Raw genomic sequence first — 21,305 nt, 5'->3', positions numbered from 1 at the left:
CCCCGGGAAAACCGGCCCGCTCCTTTTGTCGGCCCCCGAAGCAGATGCACCAGGAAGGAATTCCCCTGGAACCCTCAAAGGCTGGCCCAGGACCAGCTCGGCTGAAGAAGACTGCAGGTCCTCCTTAGGTGTCGCACGCAGGCCCAGCAGGACCCAAGGAAGGCGGTCAACCCAGCTGCTGTCCACCAGCGCAGCCCGTAAGGCAGCCTTCATGGTACGGTGGAACCTCTCGCAAAGGCCATTGGACTGCGGGTGGTACGCGGTAGTGCGATGGAGTCTGACGCCAAGGTTCTCCGCCACAGCAGTCCACAGCTCAGACGTGAACTGAGGACCCCTGTCAGATGTCAAGTCAAGCGGTACGCCAAACCGAGATACCCAGGAGGAGACGAACGCACGAGCAACATCTGCTGAGGTGGTTGACGCCAAAGGAACTGCTTCAGGCCACCGAGTCGTCCTGTCCACCATTGTCAGGAGATGGGTGAAACCCCGGGAAGGGGGAAATGGACCTACCAGGTCTACATGGACATGTTCGAACCTTCTCTGTGGTATGGGAAAGTGCTCCAGAGGGGATTTGGTGTGTCGTTGCACTTTGGCGCGCTGACAAGCAACACATGAGGAAGCCCACGCCCTGACCTCTTTCCGGAGGCCGGGCCACACAAACTTGGCCCCTACCAACTTAACTGAGGCTTTAACTCCCGGGTGCGAAAGAGAATGAACTGCCTCAAAAACCCGCCGACGCCAGCAAGCAGGAACCAAGGGGCGAGGCCTGCCCAATGAGACGTCGCAAAGTAGGGTTACGCCACTATCCTGAAATGAGACATCTTCCAAACGCAAACTGGACTCGGCCGCCTTAAAAGCCTGAATCTCCGTATCCGTAAGTTGGTCGGCAGCCATGGCAGAGTAGTCCACTCCCAAATGCACAGAACTAACCTGCGCCCTGGACAGACAGTCAGCCACCCGATTACACTTGCCGGCGACGTGCTGAATGTCAGTGGTAAACTCTGAAATAGCAGAAAGCTGCCGTTGCTGCCGTGCAGTCCATGGTTCTGAAACCTTTGCCATGGCAAATGTGAGAGGTTTGTGGTCTACAAAAGCGGTAAAGTCACGGCCCTCAAGCAGGAACCGGAAATGACGCGTCGCGAGAAAAAGGGCAAGGAGCTCCCTGTCAAACGTACTGTACTTTCTCTCCGCATCCCGAAGCTTCCTGCTAAAAAAGGCGAGGGGCTGCCAAGCACCACCCACCCATTGTTCGCACACGGCCCCGACTGCAAAATCGGAGGCATCGGTAGTAAGGGCAACAGGCGCCTCGGGAGACGGGTGGGCCAGCAGGGCAGCGTTGGCAAGAGCAGCTTTGGCACTGTCAAATGCCTGCACCCGCTCAGGTGTCCACTCTATCTCTTGGTTGCCTTTCTTGCCCTTAAGTGCATTGTACAGAGGGTGCATGAGGTGAGCAGCCCGGGGGATGAAACGGTTATAAAAGTTCACCATCCCCAAAAACTCCTGCAGGGGCTTCACTGAGGAAGGGCGCGGAAAAGCAGAAACCGCCTCCACCTTAGCGGGCAGGGGAAACGCCCCTTGGGGCGAAACGAGGTGTCCCAAAAACTCTATGGCCGGCAGACCGAACTGGCATTTAGCTGGATTCACAATCAAACCGTGCTCACTGAGACGCTCAAACAACTGGCGGAGGTGCACTGAATGCTCCGCGGCGGAAGGGCTGGCAACCAGTATGTCATCCAGATAGACGAACAAAAATGGCATACCACGCAAAACGGAGTCCATGAGGCGCTGAAACGTCTGTGCCGCGCCCTTCAGACCGAAGGGCATTCGCAAAAACTCGAAAAGGCCAAAAGGAGTGATAACCGCGGTCTTGGGCACATCACGCGGATGGACAGGAACCTGATGGTATCCCCTCACCAAATCCACCTTTGAAAAAATAGTTGCCCCCGCAAGATGAACCGAAAAATCTTGAATGTGGGGAACCGGGTACCTGTCATTAGTCGTCGCATTATTAAGGCGCCTAAAATCCCCACAAGGGCGCCACCCACCGTCAGCTTTAGGGACCATGTGCAACGGGGACGCCCACGGGCTGTTTGAGCGGCGCACAATACCAAGGCGCTCCATGTTTGCAAACTCCTCCCTGGCTATCGCTAACTTCGCGGCATCGAGACGGCGTGCACGCGCAAAAACCGGCGGACCCACAGTGGTAATGTAATGCTCCACACCATGTTTAGCTACGGCTGCAGAGAAGGTGGGAACCGTGAGGGTGGGAAACTCGGCAAGCAAACGCTGGTACTCATCACCTGTGGCAAGCATGTTAGCGAGGGGCAGGGGGCGAGGACTACCAAGTGTACAGGGGTAGGTATCAAAAGACACAGCATCTATCAAGCACCTATTAGCTACATCGACCAACAACCTGAAAGCACACAAGAAATCAGCGCCGAGTATAGGTACTGACACAGACGCTATCACAAAGTCCCAGTTAAACTGACGTCCCTTGAAACACACAGTCACCAACCTCATTCCATATGTGCGAATGGGGGTACCGTTCGCCGCGTCCAGCAGGGGTCCGTGACATTGTCCCAAGGCGTCCGCAGCTGAAGCCGGCATGATGCTACGCTGAGCACCCGAGTCCACAAGCAGACGGCGTCCCGAAGCAGTGTCCTCAATGAAGAGCAGCTTGTCCGAGCTGCCAGCGCACACAGCTGCTAGTGAGCACCGGCCCTCTCGTTTCCCTGGTGCTGGAAGGTACACGGCGGAATGCAGCGCTTCGCCTTCACTCCGAACCGGCGATGATAGAAGCAGAGCACGCTCTCCTTCCTCCGGCGCTCTGCGACGGCGGCCACAGCACCAGCTTCACTAGCCTCCGTCCCTTGTAGAGCCGCACTCGGTAAAAGTGCATGCACACCGGAATGCCTGGATGCCAGCAAAATCTTGTCCGCCTCTTCAGCTAGCCCGCGGTAATCCTTGGCCCGTATCAGAGCGGAGCTGGCTAGCGCGGTGCGCACGGGAGGGGGGAGCTGGCGCAGGAACAGATGCGTAAAGAGAAACGAAGCGTCGCCCGGGCCGAGCAGAGCCAGCATGTGCTCCATCAGCTCGGAGGGTTTACCATCTCCCAAGCCATTCAGGGACAACAGGCGATCAGCCCGCTCTTCGTCTGAAAGCTGATAAATCCGCAGCAGGTTCTCCTTCAGCGCTCCATACTTGTTAGCAGGCGTCGGGTCCCGGAGCAGTCCCATCAGCCGGCGGGTAGAAGCAGAGTCCAGTGCCGCGACGACATGGTAATACTTGGTGTCGTCTGAGGTGATCCCGCGGAGGTGAAACTGGGCCTCCACATGCTGGAACCAAGGCTCTGGATCGTGCTGCCAGAACTCCGGGAGCTTGACCGTGGCCGCAAAAATAGCGGGAGAAACAGCGGCGGCTGGTGAGGAAACGGCGGCGGCTGGTGAGGAAACAGCGGCCGCTGAGCTGTCGTCAGCAGACATGTTCTTTAGTCGGGGTCACCAATGTAGGAGTCGGTGGAAGGAGACACGAGCCGGTATGTAGTCTCAGCTTTATTAGGAAAACCCACAACAGACTACAACTCCAAATATAACTCCTCAAAAGGAGGAGTCAAGCCCTTTTATCCTAGGCCTCTCTCTCCCGCCTTTTCCCTCTCTATTCCGGTCTCTCTCTTCGCAATAAGAGCTTGGGGCATTCTGGTGTGAAATGTGCATATATGTGGCCACCACAACATAATGTATAAGTGTCACAGTGACTTTAAACCTCATCCTTCAAAAGGAAAGGTTTTCCCCAAATCAAAATGACATTTGTTTCTCTGACATGTGGAGTTATTTGGTCCATTAGCCCAGTTCTAGAGATACCCGCTGTAGAAAATACAGTATCTGCCTCCTCTTGAATGTAATGGAGTTAAATGACACTTGCCTTGTGGTGCTGAATTTAAAAAACAAAACAAAAAAAAAACATTGGCAAACTCATCAGAAATACACGCGCCAACCAAAAGAAATGCAGCTTGTTAGCGTTACAGCTCAGACGAGGTCGACACCATTGACGTTTCCATCCTGTCACACTGTGATGAGCTTAAGCCTCCTCTTGTGGCTTCTATGGGTGGAGTTTTTTTTCCTGCACAGTGATACTGTTGGTGGGGGAGTTCAACAGGAGGAAGTTGTGTGGACTTTTTTAAGTAACCATTTCATGATTCCTGGAAAGAGACTTTGCTGCTGAGTTTTGCATTTTCTCTGCACCACAAGAATAAAAGCAGCGTAACTGAGGCTCAGCAGCTGGTTCAGCAAAGACTTGAAATGAAAGTGATTTTAATCTGCTTGACTGATATTTAATTCATAATTTTAATATTTTCTCTATTTGGTCCCTTAAATCGACATTTAATGACTTTAATGAACTAAATTTGTTTTCTCTAACTTTGGTGACTGCTCACATGTTTGAGCTAAATTCAGTTTCACTCACGGCCACAATAGGAAATGAGACTCACACGAAAGGGCGCACATCCATAGTTTTCTGACATGCTTTAATTTCATTATGTCTCATAATATGTCTCAAAATTATGTCTCAAATTATGTTTATTGTTGATTATGTCTCATTATGTCATCATTATGTCTCAAAATATGTCTCATAAAACCTTCTCACATACAGTTTAGTCCACATAAAGCCTCAAAAAGTCAACACAGTTCTTCAGCCATCATACTGTTTAGTAAAGATAAATAATCTGCACAGAAGCCATCCTACATTGAGTCTCTCATAGCCTGTTATACAGATCTGAACATGACAGCTCAATGGCTGTGTGGCAAATTTAAAAGTAGCCAAGACCTCCAGCGTGAAACTGGCTGAAGAAAAAAGTTGCACATAAACTTTTGCCTTTTTTTCATAAAATGAATAAACAAATAAGTAATTTAGGCATTTTCTTTGCTGTGATAAAACTTTGCTTTACAGCTTCGTCAGTTTGAAATGTGAAAAACTATGTTGTAGTAGCATGTCTCTTTACAGATGGTTGACTTTCTGAAAGCTCTGCTCACTGCTGTATCTCACCATTTTGATTCCTTTTTGGATTTTTTGACACAAATTATGTTATTAGAAAGCAGAGATTCTCGTGGCAGCTGGATAAATGGGTCTTTTACACTCTGCAAGAAAAGGTTTTTTTCTGCCATTCTTTGTTCAGTAGCTGTAGCTCAAAAGTGCAGTGCTTGTGTCCCCCCTGGTTGAATTTGTTTTTGTTTTTTTCCACACAAAGAAAACCTAAATTTGAATCCTGACATCTAAATTTGGCAAACAGTCAGATTTGGTCCATCAGGCCTTGAGTTTAGTACAAATGCTACTGTGATAAATTGTCTTAATCTGCATGCAGATTAAGACAATTTGAGATTTTGGAGTGTAGCTAGAAATTATATGAAAGCTATCTGACAACATGCAGCTTCTGTCATAAAAGTTGTCAGATCAGGTAGATGAGGATGGAGTGTGAGAGGGGACTTGCACATGAACTATGTAGTTCTGTCCACACACTATGAAGCTAATGGTGTGGCACCGAAAAGTGGAGCTGCATCTGTGCAGCCTCAGCACAAGAGACAGAGAGACAGACAGAGCTTCAGTCACACAGGCTTATAACGTGTTTCCATTAGTATCGACACAGCGCGACTCGACTCAGCACAAACTTTTGTTTCCATTGCAGTTCAGGACCACCTCAATGTGGGTGACGTCGATAGAGCAGCGCAGGCAGTCGTCTCTTGATGTAATCTGTATGCAACTCAAAACACAACACAACAATGGATGAGATAGAGGCAAGCTAACATAGCTAAGGCCAGTTTACTACCGTCATCATGCATAAGTCCCCCATACAATGTTTTAATGGATGAAGGTTATCACTGTTAAGTATTAACCCTATACCGCCGAACATGTAATCGACTCAGTGTACTTCAAAAGTGCCGCCATTCGCGCACTTCCAGCAACAACTACCATAATAACCCTATATTGGGTGTGAAGTGCAGTTGCTCAGCTTTCAGAAACCATTAGAATTTTTCCCGATAGGACAAACGGTCGTGTGATTACGGTAATTCAAAGTTCCTTTGATCAGCCGCCTCAGCGCTCTGTTAACCAGCTGTTCACGGCTAGTAGGGGCAGGTAATGGGTGCTTCAGCGGGCGATCGCCCGGCAGTATAGGGTTAAAATCTCTATGCTGTGTGCACGTTTCAGATGGCTCTCTTGTTGCAAAACTACCACTGCAAACTGTCGGTCTAGGCATTCAACCGAGCCCCCCTGCGCTCTCATGACTCTGCTAGTGACGACACTTCCTGGACAATCAGTGGCTTGGAACCCTAGTTGAGTGGGTACTAAAAAGTACCTGGTATCTGGTACCAGATACTAATGGAAATGCCTACACACCGTGCTGAGTCGAGTCGAGCCACGCTGAGTAGGTACTAATGGAAGCACACCATTAGAGACCAGTTAGTGACCATCTGGCAACCATCAATCCCAAGAGAAAAATGTGTATTGCCCAACTGGTTGTATGTGGATGCTGCTCACTGAATTTTCTGCAAACACTTGCTTCACTCTTGTGCTTTGCCGCTGCAGCTAACACATTTTAAAAAGGTGCAACATTTACTTTGAAGGCAAACGTCTCAGTTTCCAGTTTGCATCGAACTTTTCATAGTTTTTCTGTAGTGACTGGTGCTTACAGGTCTCTAGACCTGTGTGTGACCAAGGCCTGAATATGGACATAGGTGAGTGGATATTGGCTGAACCAGTAAAACAGAATAAAATCAGATGAGCTGTTTGTTAACTTAATATTTATTTAGCTGTTTTCATTTGTGTGAAAATGGTTAATGAGAACAACATGCTACTAAAAACATTAGCTAACTGAAGCCCAGTGGCATGCAGTATGCTGGCCTACCCACTGCACTCAGTACATTAAGTACAATAGGGCTTGCAGACTGAGCACTGTAAACTGCCACATCGTCACTACAAGAATGATAGAGAGGTCAGCTGCTTGCAGTGGAGCCAATTTGTCCACAAGAAAGAGAAAGGTAATACTCAGAGTTTGAGGCTTACCGGGGAATCCTGCACATCTGTGATCAGGTTAGTGACACAGAGACAGCATCAGATGGTAGCCTGTGGCGAACAGAGCTAATGAAGCCCAGACCTGCCTGTTTCCCACAGTGAGTTATCTACTATTAAATCTCTGATTCTCTCATCTTTAAGCCAAGTTTCATCTTTCATCTACAGCATGTCTCAACAAATTTGCCTCTCCTGATTTATCCAGAAAACGCATGCTCTCTATCTCGCAAACCACAAGCAGTGCTTTGAACAGTACACTGTTGCTTTTGTATTATTCTACACAGGATGGCAGCTTGTCACTTGGTGCGGGCCGTGATGGATGATGGCGCTTGACACTGTGGATGGCTGCTGTTGCCTGTGCCACACCAGCTTCGTTATACTGTCTCATACTTCTGTTGCGATCGCTGTCGAGCTCGCCTGTCACTCTGGTGTCTCTGCGCTCTAGCAGCATATTCAGGCAGGAAAAAACAGTCTGGAGCAGAAGTTGGGGAATGATATGACCCAGGGTAAATGATTTATATTCACCTGCAGTGTGGCAGAAATTGTCGGTGGCTTGTCACGTCTCTCCTTACAGTCTGTAATCCGCTGGCTGCATACTGTATGTGACGAGCTGAAGTTGATGTGAGCAATAGGGATCCGTCTGTCACCTGGCTGCCATAGTTAGTTTTCTGTCTGACTTGCGCTCATATTTTTTCCTTCTGCTTTTTATTCCATTTGTTCATCTCCCCTTTTTTCCTGTTTTCCCCCCTTTTTCTTTCTTTTATATCCAGTGCTTGCTTTGATCTCACTCCCCCTTCTTTACTCCCACTAATCCGCTGGCTGCATACACTATTTGACAGCCTAAAACTTACTGTCGACGTGGAGAATTGCCCTCTTTAATAAAAGCTGCTGATTTCCTTCTACCATTCAGAGGAGAAAGGGCAAAGCATCTCAGCAGGCAGCACTGGCTATTTATTAGAAAAGGCTGCAGGCTACACCTCCAGTCTGACTGAAATACTAAAATGGAAGAATATTCCATACTCTCCAGCAGAGAAAATGAGGGCAAACAAATGATGGAAATAAGGAGAAACATAATGGGGGGGCAGAGACAGAGAAATTAAATGGGTGAGAATTCAACTTCAAGATATTGCAGGGTTCTGGCCTGCCGGTCTCTCTGTCTTCAGGATGTTGCATTCTCACATCCGAGAGTTTGCATCTTTGTTTTGATAACTGCATGGCTCAGGTGCAGCTCCATGAGAGTTTGACTTGCTGCTCATTGTCACCTCCTTCGGATACTGGCATGTCAGTTTGGTACATTTCATCTATCAGTGAACTACTCAAAGTAATGTAACCAGTGCAGAGAAAAGGAGAGCAGATCAGAGCTCCTAATTCAGAGTTTTGCCAGCAAATACAAAAGTAAAACAGACATGCGACCAGCCTTCAAACCTACAGAATTTCAGATGTTCAAAACAGCTCACTCCTTGCCAGAGCCCTGCAGGGTTTTACCTGTAGTGCGTGGACAGTACACTGACCCCAGGAGTATAGTGTACAGATGTGCAGTCATGTGTGTTCTTGGCCTGAATGAGTAAACAGTTCTGTCATTTGGGAGGTAAAGGACAAGAAGTTAATGTCAAAGCAGTCGTCAGAGTTCATTGGCTAAGATTAGCTACCATACACTCATTCACGAGTCATTATTTCAGGATCAATGCAGTTGACGTTCTAGGGCAAAAAATGCAGTGGTAATATTTGATGGGTTAGCACATTTTCTTATGCCATAAATCAAAATGTTTTTCCACTGTGGGTTTAAATGACGCACCACTGACAACCTTGGTGAGAGTGGTAAACAAATCAACACACAGCCTGTATGTAAATCCTGCTCTAATGTCAATCAATGTTTTTGGATTTTCAAGGTCAAACAGATTTTTTTGCCTCCATAGTTTAAAAAATTATTCCCTTTAAGTGTTTTATGGTTGCTTGTATATATTACATTAGCATTGCTACATACTTGAACCCGAGTTAGTAGAATGCTTATTCCACGGCTTTGCTTTTAGTAGGTTGTATTAAATGATGTGTTGCAGTTTGTTATTTTGATAACTGGGCTTTTTAAACCTCATCATCGTGGTCTTATTCACATTTTTCGTGCCTTTGAAGCAATTACTACCCTAATTTTTCTGTCAACACATCCAGATAACAAACACCTTCTCCCAGGTTTTAGACTCATTCTGGGAAATGTAGGCAATCATCAGTTGCAGCAGAGGTGTTTCGAGACAGATTGAGGGAAATTGGGTGCACCAAGAAAGTAAATTACAACACTTCATCACAAAATCACTACGGAGTGCACTGAACATCACAAATTGGTTTTATCCAGCGGCATCAGAGTAGACTTTTCTCTGACAGGATGAGAGTGGGTTTCATGCAGTTGGACGTCCAGTCAGCGGTCATAATTTCATGGTTTAAAACCAGATCAGCAGCAGAGAATTGCTGAGCTTTCACCAGCAGTATCTTAGGTTTGTGTGTGTGCGCATGTGTGCATGTGGGACTTTCTTTGATAGGTTACAGATCCCATGTGGTTGTTATCATGCCTGTCAGTTGCCATTTGCATGTGCAAATTAGATGAGATTGAATTCAAAGCTGGATGTCTAACTGTTGGTTAATTACAACCAGCAGGGCTTTGTCTATTTCTTGCACTTATCATGTAGATGCAGTTATTATGCATGTAAGTTAGTGACTCACAAAGAGCTGTGTGACCAGCCAGCATGTGTAAGGCAGTAAGTGACATTAAATTTCATGGGAGATCAAACTCTATATCATGTCCATGACCATAAAGCAAAGGCAGTCTAAATTCAAACTGATTTTTTTTTTTATTGTGCAGCAGTGGTATGTTTTTTACTCCCGCAGGAGATCCAGCAGGCTTGTGGCACATTTGGGACTCATCTGTCATTCTTTTTCTGTTCATGTTCATTGACTTTAAGGTGCACCGCAACTAACTAACAAGTTAGTTACTGATACAAACTTTTGGAATTTGTATCAGTACCTGCAGAGTCTATCAGTGGCATCTGCAGAGATGCTGATGCTGGAATTAACTTACTGGTCAATACATGGCCACAAAGGATGTCTGTGCATAGCCTTAGAGATAGTGTGAGTCATTAAGGAGGAGTAGTCCCTCATAATCACTCCATCAAGACAAGATGGAGTGATTGTGGCTCAGCTTGCTCACATTGATGTCCCCTGGGAAGGAGGAGAGGAAAGCCTGGGCACCTCCTCTGAAGTATCTTACCCATTACTTATTTGGCTTCTGTCATTGAGAAACGTTTTGAAGATGAGACTCAGACAATGAAAAGCATCCTCCTACAGCGTAGCTCCAAATCAAGGTTGGAAATAGGACAGTAGTACACCCTGGAGTCAAGACACGTGACTGATGGACATCTGGAAGGTGCATGTCAACTGAGGCACCCAGAACAATGAATTGCTGATGGAGACACAAAAGAATAAAAATCACCTCAGAAAGACTGATGATCAATGTCAAACTTATTATGTGACATGTGAAGCATGAAAATTGTGGGTCCTCGAATGGCCACAAAAGTGAGTGAATGCCCAACTAGACTCTCATGTTAAAATAAACAAGCTTACAGACTGAATCTTTTCCTTTCCAATAACTTCAGTCAACTGTGTGCTGCAACCACTCAATATGCAGAAAAAGAACGTGATCCCTCATTGGCTGTCCAACAACAGAATAGTTGTTAATTGAAACCCTTGGCCAGATAGCAACATTTCTGCTTGACATCCAGTTTGAGTCTCTGCAGTGAAGTGTTTTGAAGTATGGAAGCAGTTACTCTGAAACTAAAACTGGACTGGCTCTTTAAAAATATATATCACAAGTACATGCAGAAATTTCAGTATAAGAAAATATGTACATCTTATTTTGCATAATTCACATAAACGCATAAAGAGACAGACTTTGGAATAGAGTTATTGTTGCACATGTATAGTCCACAACCGCCACCAATCACTGAAATTATTCCTGGGGGAAGCATCTTCTGGGCCTTGTGTGTCTCTGTATTTCATCATCTCTGAGACACTTCGAGACACAGATGATGGTATCTGCCCCTGGTCTGACTGCTCATAAACACCTCCACACACACACACTGACGCACATATACATGGCCACACATGGACACACAGCCGTCCTCACGGACGCATTAATCTTTAATGGCTTCATTTATTTTCCCATTCGACCCCTCCCACACCGGTCCGTGAACATGTCGGCACTGTGACGTATCGCTGCTGTCTGCTCAGAATTCATGCGGAGCTTGTGACCAGAAAATCAGATAAATCAAGTCTTACTCATGGAGGTGCACACGAACGGAGTCGTCACACTCTTCTGCCTGAAAAAAAAATGTTCCCGTACAGAATACCAATAAAGTCAGCAGGGCAAAAGTATAACATCTGGTGTCACAGTGTGTGGTATATACTGGGAGTGTCTTCAAGAGCATCGACACTGATAATAAAATTGATATTTAGCATTAAGATGATTTAAAATGCAGATTAAACCCCCCAAACTTTAAGATCAGTTTATAAAGTGGAGTCACACCATATTGATTAAAAGTAGTCAATAAAATATTAAACTGGATTCTTGTCACGGTCCTCGGCCGGTGGCCCAGTGTTCTGAGTGCTTTTTGGTGATGTTCTGTTTTTGTTGCCCGTTTCTGGTTGTTTGGTTTTCTTGCTGTTTAGTTTCTCAGGTTGTTGTTGTTTGTTTTTGTCCTTGGTTTTAGCTGTTTGTATTGTGTTGTTCTGGTCTTCCCTGTGTTCCTGTGTGTTTTGTCTCTGTGTCTTGGCCCTTCTGCCTTTAGTTCCCTTCCCTTGGTTTCCTTGTGTGGTGTTGCGATTCCCTCTCCGTGTCAGGTTTTCGTGTATCAAGTCTGCGTGTGCGTCATGGTTGGTCACTCCCTGTTTTATTTTGACAGTCTCGTCTTCCTTGTACTTTGTGTTTAGTTTTGCTTCCTCCGTGTTTTTAGTTTCATTTGTTTCACCTGCTGTTCCCTGTTGTTTCCGCCCTAATTACCTGATGTGTATTCAAGCCCTCAGTTTTCACCTGTTCATCGTTGTGTCATCGTCTGTGTCTGATTCCTAATGTTGGCTTCTGCTGTGTGTTGTGGATTTTTCTAGTTCTCGTGTTTCCTTGTGTAACTGGCTCCCATCCAGTTTTGGTTTTTCTTGAGTTTATTAAATAAAGTAAGTTAAACATTATTCGAGCCTTGAAGGTCTTGCATTGGGGTCCTCTGCCTTACCTTTTGGCTTCCCATTCTGTAGCAAATGGGAAGCCAGTTTAATTCTGCTAGGACTGGAGTGATGCATTTCCTCCACTGACTGTCTGTGGGGAGCCTTGCTGCCATGGTCTGTACTAAGATGTAGATTGGAAAACTGCTGCATCACTTAGGCATGCATACAAAAATCTAATCAGGAGGAAATGAGGGTGTGGCTCACAAGAATGAACTAGACTTTTTGCTAAAAAGCTGCACTTTTGTGTTTTTCCAGACTAAATGAGGCACATGACTGACAGTGATCAGCATCACAGTGGTAGGACACGTGTGGAGAGAATGGTGTAAATAATTTTAGTAAATGGATTCACTGCCGTTTTGTATCTTTGGATTCATTTTGAATCACTTGCTGTGCTTCTTTAGTCCAAATATTCTGAAGATGACAGATTTGGGGGGATTTTTTTTTGGGGGGGGGGGGGGGGGGGGGGGGGGGGGGGGGGGGGGGGGGGGGGGGCTAAAACTCAAATGCTAACGGCAAAAAAAATTGAAAAAAATGGAAATGAGTCTGCTTTACTTCTAAGAAATGGTGTCGCAAAACTACTTTTTTCAGTGCAGTATCCAGGAGAGTCTTTGTGGAGGAACATAAAAGTTATCTCCCTTTCAAAAATGATTCAAGTACAAATAAAAAGCAGAGCCTGACATCTGGACAATTTGATAAAAGAAACTTTATTTATATATATATATATATATATATATATATATATATATATATATATATATATATATATATATATATATATATATGTGTGTGTGTGAAGTTTGAACTTTTTATGAGTTATTGGCTGATAAAGGTGGTGGAATTACAATAAAGTGGCTCTGGTTTTATCCTTTAAACTAGTGTGTTAAGGCAGAGTGACAGCCAGCAGCAAAGCAAAGAGCTTTTTGTTCCTTTTATTCCAAATGAGCGCTGGGATTTCTAATGTGAGGCTTCTGTTTTATCTTCACTCACTTCACCGCTGTAAAGAGGGAGTGACATGCAGCGAGGCTTCCACTTCACTTTGCATCTACGTGCTTTGTCTCTGTACAGGAGGTGTTTAAAAGTCACCAGAGCTTTCATGAGCTGCTGGAAATAGTTACTTGTCTTTATGTAACCTTCAATTTCACATGAAAAACAAAACAGAGAAATTATAGTTCAGATTGAAAAGAATATAGCACTCATCCCACTCATTTCCAGTATGGACTGAAATGCTGTGAAATATCTGACACACAAAGTCAAACATTCGGTGCTGTAGATCTTGTGTTGTGACAACCTCGACCCATTTGGGTGAAAACAAAAGGAGAATGGAAGTGGCTCCACCTGTAACAGTGATTAAGAGGAGAGTCATCAATCCCGTAAGGGTGAGCTAGAGCACCAATTTGCATGAACAGATTTATTTCCCTGACTGGTTGACAGGTTGATTTGTTTTATGAAAAAGCTTCCCCGAAACAACCAAGAGTGTAAATATCCAGACATCACGGAAACTCCATTAAATGCCTTTTAAATGAAAAAATGCTCAAACATGAGAAACAAACAAACCCCCTAGACTATTTTTATACAGGTGACTGCTACATAAAATACTTTCAGTAGCTTAAGTAGCTTAAAAACTAGTGCTACACTTTGTTTACCTAAGTTAGCAAGATATAGCCTTCACATTTTCTAAAAGAGTTTCTTTCAGAATATAAAATTATATCAAATGCTGTAGTTTACCAAAAGTAGGCATTAAAGAGAACCATTATCTATTTTTATGTCATATAAACTCACCAGCCACTTTGTTAGGTTCACCTGTTCAACTGCTCTTTAACACAAATATCTAATCATCCAATCACATGGCAGCAACTCAGTACATTTAGGTATGTAGACATGATCAAAATGACCTGCTGAAGTTCAAACCAAGCATCAGAATGGGGAAGAAAGGAGATTTAAGTGACTTTGAACTTGACATGGTTGTTTGTTCCTTTTATTCCAAATGAGAGCTGGCTGGTCTGGCATGTTCAAAAATCTAAAAATCTAATGGGATTTTCCCACACAGCCATCTCTACGGTTTACAGAAAATATCCAGTGAGCAGCAGTTCTCTGGGTGAAAATGCCTTGTTCATGTCAAAGGTCAGAGGAGAATGGCCAGATTGCTTTAAGCTGATGGGAAGGCATCATTACCTCAAGTAACCACTTGTTACAACAAAGGTATGCCAAGAAGAGCATCTCTGAACACACAGCATGTCCAGCCTTGAAGCAGACAGGCTACAGCAGCAGCAGAACACACTGGGTGCCACTCCTGAGAGCTGAGAACAGGAAACTGAGGCTACAGTTTGCACAAGCTCACTAAAACTGGGCAATAGAAGATTTAAAAAAAATGTTGCCATAATTTATACTGCAGCATTCAGATGGTAGGGTCAGAATGTGTAAACAAAATGAAAGCATGGATCCATCCTGCCTCGTAGTTTCAGTTCAGGGTGATGGTGGTGTAAAAGTGCAGGGGGTTATTTCTTTGGCACACTTTGGGCCCCTTAGTACCAACTGAGCATTGTTTTAACACCACAGCCTACCTGAGTGTTGTTCCTGGCCATGTCCATCCCTTTATGACCGCAATATACCCATCTTCTGATGGCGGCTTCCAGCAGGATGGCGTGCCATGTCACAAAGCTCAAATCATCTCAAACTGGTTCCTTGAGCATGACAATGAGTTCACTGCACTCCACAGTCACCAGATCTCAATCCAATTGAGCACCTTTGGGATGTGGCAGAACAGGAGATTTGCATCATGGATGTGCAGCCAACAGATCTACAGCAACTCTGTGATGCTAACATGGACCAAAATCCATGAGAAATGTTTCCAGCACCTTCCTGAATCTATGCCAGAAGAATTAAGGCAACAGCATAAGTTACCACGGCAGTGTATCCTGGTACGAAGTGAACCTCCTTCGTAGTACAGAAAACCCAGGTTAACCCTGAAGTTACCTGGATAAACCAAAAATCCTGCTTCGTAGTACAAGCCTCTGAAAGTAAACCCAGTGTGGAAGTGCTGTGAACCTGCATTATTTCTAATGGCCAGCAGGGGCAACCCTTTGGTTTCAAAAAGAGATTTAGTTCTGTGAGAAAATGATCCTACTTCGCTTGATCACTTACTTCAGTAAACTTTTCTGATAACTGTATGACCTCAGTAATTAGTTTTGTGTGTTATTGAACATCATGAACATGATCCTCCTGAGAGTCAGAAGGGAGGAGAAAGCAGAATGAGGCGCCACCATATCTGTCATCGACTGTTAACTTTTGGTGTCTTGTAGGTTTGACAGTCTCATAATAGAAATGTCAAAGATTTGACATGTTGAGAGAGACGGTGGCTTCACCTGTACAAACACACTCCATCATCTTGAGCTGAGGTTAAATGTCTACAAATATTGTATCACATAATTGGACTTTTTGTTTTCATCTGTCTTGGCGCTTTAAACAGAAACGTGTGTCTCACAACAAGAAGTGTTTGGGTTTCCAGAAGCATTTCAAAATGTTGTGAAATGTATTTAGTCATAGCCAATGATCTGCGCCTGATGTTTGGTTGATTTGATGTCCCTGAATGCTTCCGTTTTACATGAGTTGCCACTGTATTTGTGTTACAATCAATCAGGGCCTCGGGGTGCAGACCAGCTGAGCATTACTTTGTATTTTAACACTTATACTTTGTCACTATCAGGCACTGGATTATAAGTCATAGATCAGGAGATTTAGGAACTTCAAAATCTAACTTTGAGTTGAAAAACTGAAATATGGTTTATCTAACGAGTCTTTTGCCGAGCTGATAGCCTTGTTAAGCTGCAGTTTTTATTACACACTGTAAAAAAATGTTTTCAGATTACCAACCACTACTTTACAGTTTGCTTGCTTACTTACTTATAATACAGATGGGCCAAAAAAGTTAATACTGAGTGTGAATCCAAACGTCATCATTTTTTCTTGAGAGTCTAACACAAGAAACAGACTGTCTGGGGTCAAGAATATGACCTGGTTTCATTCCCTTCTTACAAAGGCTTGGTCAGTGTTATGTAAATAATGTTGAGACCAGCGTTCCTCAGTACGAGAATAATGCCCAGGAGGAATATTTTTTATGTTCTTGGTACCAAGGAGAACCTGGGCAATCACACATCTTTACAGGTTATGTTATCACCACAATTCTGAAGCTGTGCAAAGTATTTTATGCTTAAGACAAAGTCTGTTAAATACCTTATCTGGGCACAAACTTTCACACAGTGCAACAAACGGTCTAGCTTTGTCTGATTAAAATCTGGGTGCAGTAAGACCACAGCAAGATGTTTAATAATTTCTCTTCTTCTCTCAGTTCAGTTTTATTTATGTAATTTCAGACCACAAGAGTCGTCTCAGTGCTTTATAATGCTTTATTGTAAGAAACAGTGAGTCTAAAGACAGAGAGAAGTATATACGAGTTCTGAGAAAAGTGAAGCTATGGGTTATTAAACTTTCAACTTTGGAGGGGACTTCATTGGTGGATAACTATCTCTTGTTTCTATCCTTTTTTCCAATAATGTACAGAAATGTTCATTCAGAAATACACACACTGTACCTTCATGGAACATTGTGCTGCTGCTTCATTCTCTTAGTGAAAGTCATTTCACAGCTTAGAGGAGGTGAAAAACTAAAGATATCAAAAGAACAGAGCATATTTTTACATTATACACACACACACACACACACACACACGTGTAATGTGTGTGTGTGCATCCATTATATCACTGATATGAGGCAAGCTGAGGGCCGCTGTGCCTGCTGACTGGAGCCGTTATAGATCAGCAGAGTCTTAGAGATTATGTCCATTGATCGGACAAGAGGGGTTTGTGGTTTGATTCTGTGTTTTGTGATTTCAGGGGCCGAAGGAGCCGTGTTCAGCAAATCAGTGGAGACGCCGCATGTCAGGGCTGAGCCGTTCAAAGAGCTGCGGTGAGTCTTTCCACAGCACACAACAAGTACTCGGTCTCATGCAATACATGAACAGATGTACCATGAGTTCAAAATAAAATTCACAAATACTGCAGCAGTGCAGTTTCATGCAATGTAATAGAGTGCTCACACTAAACAAGATCACTCACTTCTGTTGCTATACCAGACCGATGGGTGACAAATTAATGAAAAAGCCTGAATATTTGATCCCTACAGTGAGGGCATCTGGAGGCTTTGTTTTGCTGTGGGGGGGCATTTTCCTGCATGGTTTGGACCCAGTTTTTCCCTTTTGAGAGGAAGGTCACTGCACTTCTGTTTGATGAAACATTTCTCTCCTGTTAGGAGTGGTTTCTTCCAGGATGACACTGCTAAGTGAGAGGCTCACAGAAAGTAACACCTACAGAGCACTTTTTTCATTATATATTTTTTACCCTACCCTGTTTGTTCAAAAATTACCCTAAAAGAGCAACTACTGTATTACAATGTGGTGCCAACAGGTCCTGACCAAGCACAGGACTGATGACAGGTTATAATCACAGACGTCAGTGAAGTGCGGAGGATGCTGACCGAGTCAAATGTCCGATCGATAAGTCTCAAGAAAAATGCTATAAAGACATACATGACAAATCGCGCTGCTTTGAAACCAGATGTGAGAAGTGAGGGTTGAATCTCACTGAGAAACAAAGGAACATTACAAATGCATTCGTATGGCAGGACCACCCTAAGGCATACGCTGCTTTGATGTCCTTTCTGACTTTAAAAATAGCCATAATTTACAAAATGACCAGACTGTTGTATTCAGCGAGACTTCAAAGTAGTAACTGAGACCACAAACACATCAGGTGTTTACTGATGTTAAAGTTAAAGGGAGCTGAGAGCCATTTTCACACAGACTTCTATACAATTAGACATTTTTTGCAGGCAGAAAAGTCACCTCCTGGGGGCCATTAGGGGAAAAAAAAATGCAGGATTAAGGCACTTGTGAATTAGCTTCACTTTTTCACGCCCAGGGTTTTACTGCAGAACTTAATTTGGGGGAAGAAAAGAGCTTCTGAATTTTCTGGGGGGAATATTCAATTTTTTAATGATAAGAGTTTAATTCTAGTACCAGTTTGTTGTCATTTTTCCAAAGAATCATCCTGTTTTATTCTGCTTTTGACACCTCGCTGGTAAATCTGCAAATAGTCTGATATTCCTGGTACATCAGAAACTACAGAGCAGTGTTTGTTTTACCACAGTGAACACATTCAGAATAAACCAGTTAAATACCTGGGACTGTTCACTGTTTGGTTTTAGAACTGAAGAAGCCTCTTCAACAAAAAACAAAAGAGTCGCCTTTTTTCAAGCTCCAGTGACTACCATGACCTGGATGACTGAGAACCTACACAGACCTATTGCCTTGCCCTTGCACTTTGGGAAGAACACCCTTCATTATGTAAAGCACAGAACCAGCTCCTGAGTGAAAGGATAATCAGGTCCATTTCACTATACATGCACTCCAAAACAAGATCAACCAGACCGTGCAGGAACTCACAGCACTTTTACCTTCCTCCATCTTAGAAGAGGTTTCTGAGTTTCTGAGTCACAGCTGGCACAATACACGAAAGGCAAAGAAAGAACTCTGGAAACTCCGAGCGCTACAAACAAGAACTTACTATTCAGAGTCAATGCCCAGACCATCTGGACACAAACAGGAAGACACCACAGCCAAAGACAGGCAAGATAAGAGATCCTATCACGTATGGGTCCTCACTAAACCAGAAGAGGATGTGCTAGCCAAAGGGCTCAGTTTTGCTATATCTCCACAGCAGCTGCCCATAGTGGATCTCATCACAGGTTTCAGCTCCCCTCTCCAGTGCAAGAATTCCTCCGTTCACCCTCACAATTCAAGAAAAGGTGGCCATCACCTCCCGGAGTAAAGCCCCATGCATCGCCGTACTAGCAGCCAACAAGGGGAGGAGCGCCGCTGTTCTAAACTCAACTGATTATCACACCAAGATTATTACACTGCTTAGTGACAAAATATCCAAGATGGCGGCGCACGCAGACGCAGCGACTCACGGTTCTTCCTTTTGGTGCTGTTTTTTTGTACTTTTTGTATTTTTTTTTTGTCACTTCTTGTAAGTTCATCTCTCCAATCTCATTGCACATTCTATTCTATTCTACAATAATACTTATGAGGTCTTAAGGCAAGACCCCACAAGCAACTACAAGAAGAAAGTCATCTGTTGACTACAACAACTTGAAAGGGAAAAAGCCATTGGCCGCCCTACATACTACCACCTTTACCCTGAAGAAGCTACACCACGTATAGATGGACTTCCACTGATGCACAAAGGAGTCCCACTCAGACCTGTTAACAGTATAAATTTAGTCACTTACAACATTTTCAAGCATCTCACCACCATCTTATCTCTGCTTGTGGGTAACACACCCCATCACATCAAAAACTCCACGGCCTTCACCAACAAGATCCGTAATCTTACACTGAATCCAGATGAAACCATAGCATCGTTTGATGTGGTTTCACTTTTCACTTGCATACCTACAATGAAGGCAGTGGCAGCAAAACAGCTCCTTACAAAACAGAGCCAGCTTTAACCCGATCAGATTTGCACACTGTTAGACCGCTGCCTTTCTACCGTATATTTCAAATACAACAACGCTTTCTACAGACAAATGAATGGATGTGCCATGGGCTCCCCAGTGTCACCTAACCCTTTACAGCCTTCAATGACCACGTCATCTCAGTGAACAAAAACATTAGGTTCACCAGGAAGGGTGCCAAGGATAATAGATTACTGTTACTGGACTATGCTGTGCTCATTGGGGAAGCTGGAAGCCTCAACAAAGAAGTTTACCAGAAGCCTACACACACACACACACACACAGATCAGTACTGAAACATAAACTTGGGGTGATCAGGATCCTGCAACACTGGGCCGAAAATGTTCCCTCTAAGGCAGAAGTGGAGAAAAAAGGGAACACTCATGTAAAGAAAGCTCTTAAAATGTGGTTATCCCAACGGGGCCTTCATCAAATCAGCAAAGATGCACACATAGCAGGTTTGCCAGAGAAACTCAGGAAAATTTTCCTCAAGCGTGAATCCCAGTGTACTTCAGACGCAGTCACAATCTAAGGCAAACACTGGTTCATTCCAAGGACAAAACTCCCAAACAAGCTAAGCTGTGCAGTGCAACCTAAAGGACAAAGGTCACTTTTTTGAGGATGCTGCTGTTCACATTTTGGACCAGTAAGGCGAATGGTTTGAAGGAGGAGTAAAGAGAAGTCGTCTGTGTCCACTGTGAATGACCATCACTGAACAGAGGTGGCGGCTCACCAGCTGCCAGCCATATACAATTCAGTCTTGAGATCTTTTCCCAGGTGCCTCAACCCCCACTCACCTTCAGGTGACCTCAGTAGGTCACTTGATAGAGTGGGGCAAGGTCAGTTAGTTATGTTAGTTATGACCCTCGTCTTTTATCTCACCTTGACTCATGTGACGATGCACATGAAAAATTGTGTATCAACGACCACCTCCATCCCCACTAGGGTTTAAATATCTGCAACTTCTCAGCATTTGGTTTTAGAACTGAAGAAGGCTCTTGGATGAGAGATGAAACATCAAAAACTCAAAGAAGTCCAGTTGCCTTTTTTCAGTTTCCAAAGACTAGTTAGAGCCAAATGATAATGCATACCTGTCAAGTTTTGTATTTAAAAATACAGGAAATTTTCCGCCGCTGAAAATAGTAGTCGTCATATGACATAATCACCTAATTTGCATAATAGGTCATTTGCATGTAGTTGCAATGGAGGTTGTAGGAGAGAGGAAAAACATCTTTGGAAAGACAAAAAATGTGTAGAAAAAAAACACCATAAATATGTTGAGAACTACAAATGAACTTTATGAAATAACTTAATAACTTTAATGCTTTGCCTAGACCCACATTACGTAAGTCATACATTTTGTCCCGTATTGTTTAGTGTTAGAATATCAAATTTAATGAAAACACTGTAGGGTG

At 44.0% G+C, this 21,305-nt stretch overlaps 1 protein-coding gene across 1 annotated transcript in view; it reads left to right on the top strand.

Annotated features, from left to right (window-relative positions):
* The window catches only part of sgcd (sarcoglycan, delta (dystrophin-associated glycoprotein)), a 193,126-nt gene that overhangs the window by 130,978 nt on the left and 40,843 nt on the right, over positions 1 to 21,305 (top strand). Inside the window, exon 5 of the mRNA XM_030747071.1 lies at positions 17,211 to 17,283. Coding sequence (XP_030602931.1) covers positions 17,211 to 17,283 — 73 coding nt within the window. The remainder of the gene's footprint in view (positions 1 to 17,210; positions 17,284 to 21,305) is intronic.

This window comes from Archocentrus centrarchus, chromosome 14 (genome assembly GCF_007364275.1).
Source record: "Archocentrus centrarchus isolate MPI-CPG fArcCen1 chromosome 14, fArcCen1, whole genome shotgun sequence".
Taxonomy (NCBI): Eukaryota; Metazoa; Chordata; class Actinopteri; order Cichliformes; family Cichlidae; genus Archocentrus; species Archocentrus centrarchus.
Note: the sequence above shows the minus strand (reverse complement) of the source record. Positions and strands in the feature narration are given on the sequence as shown.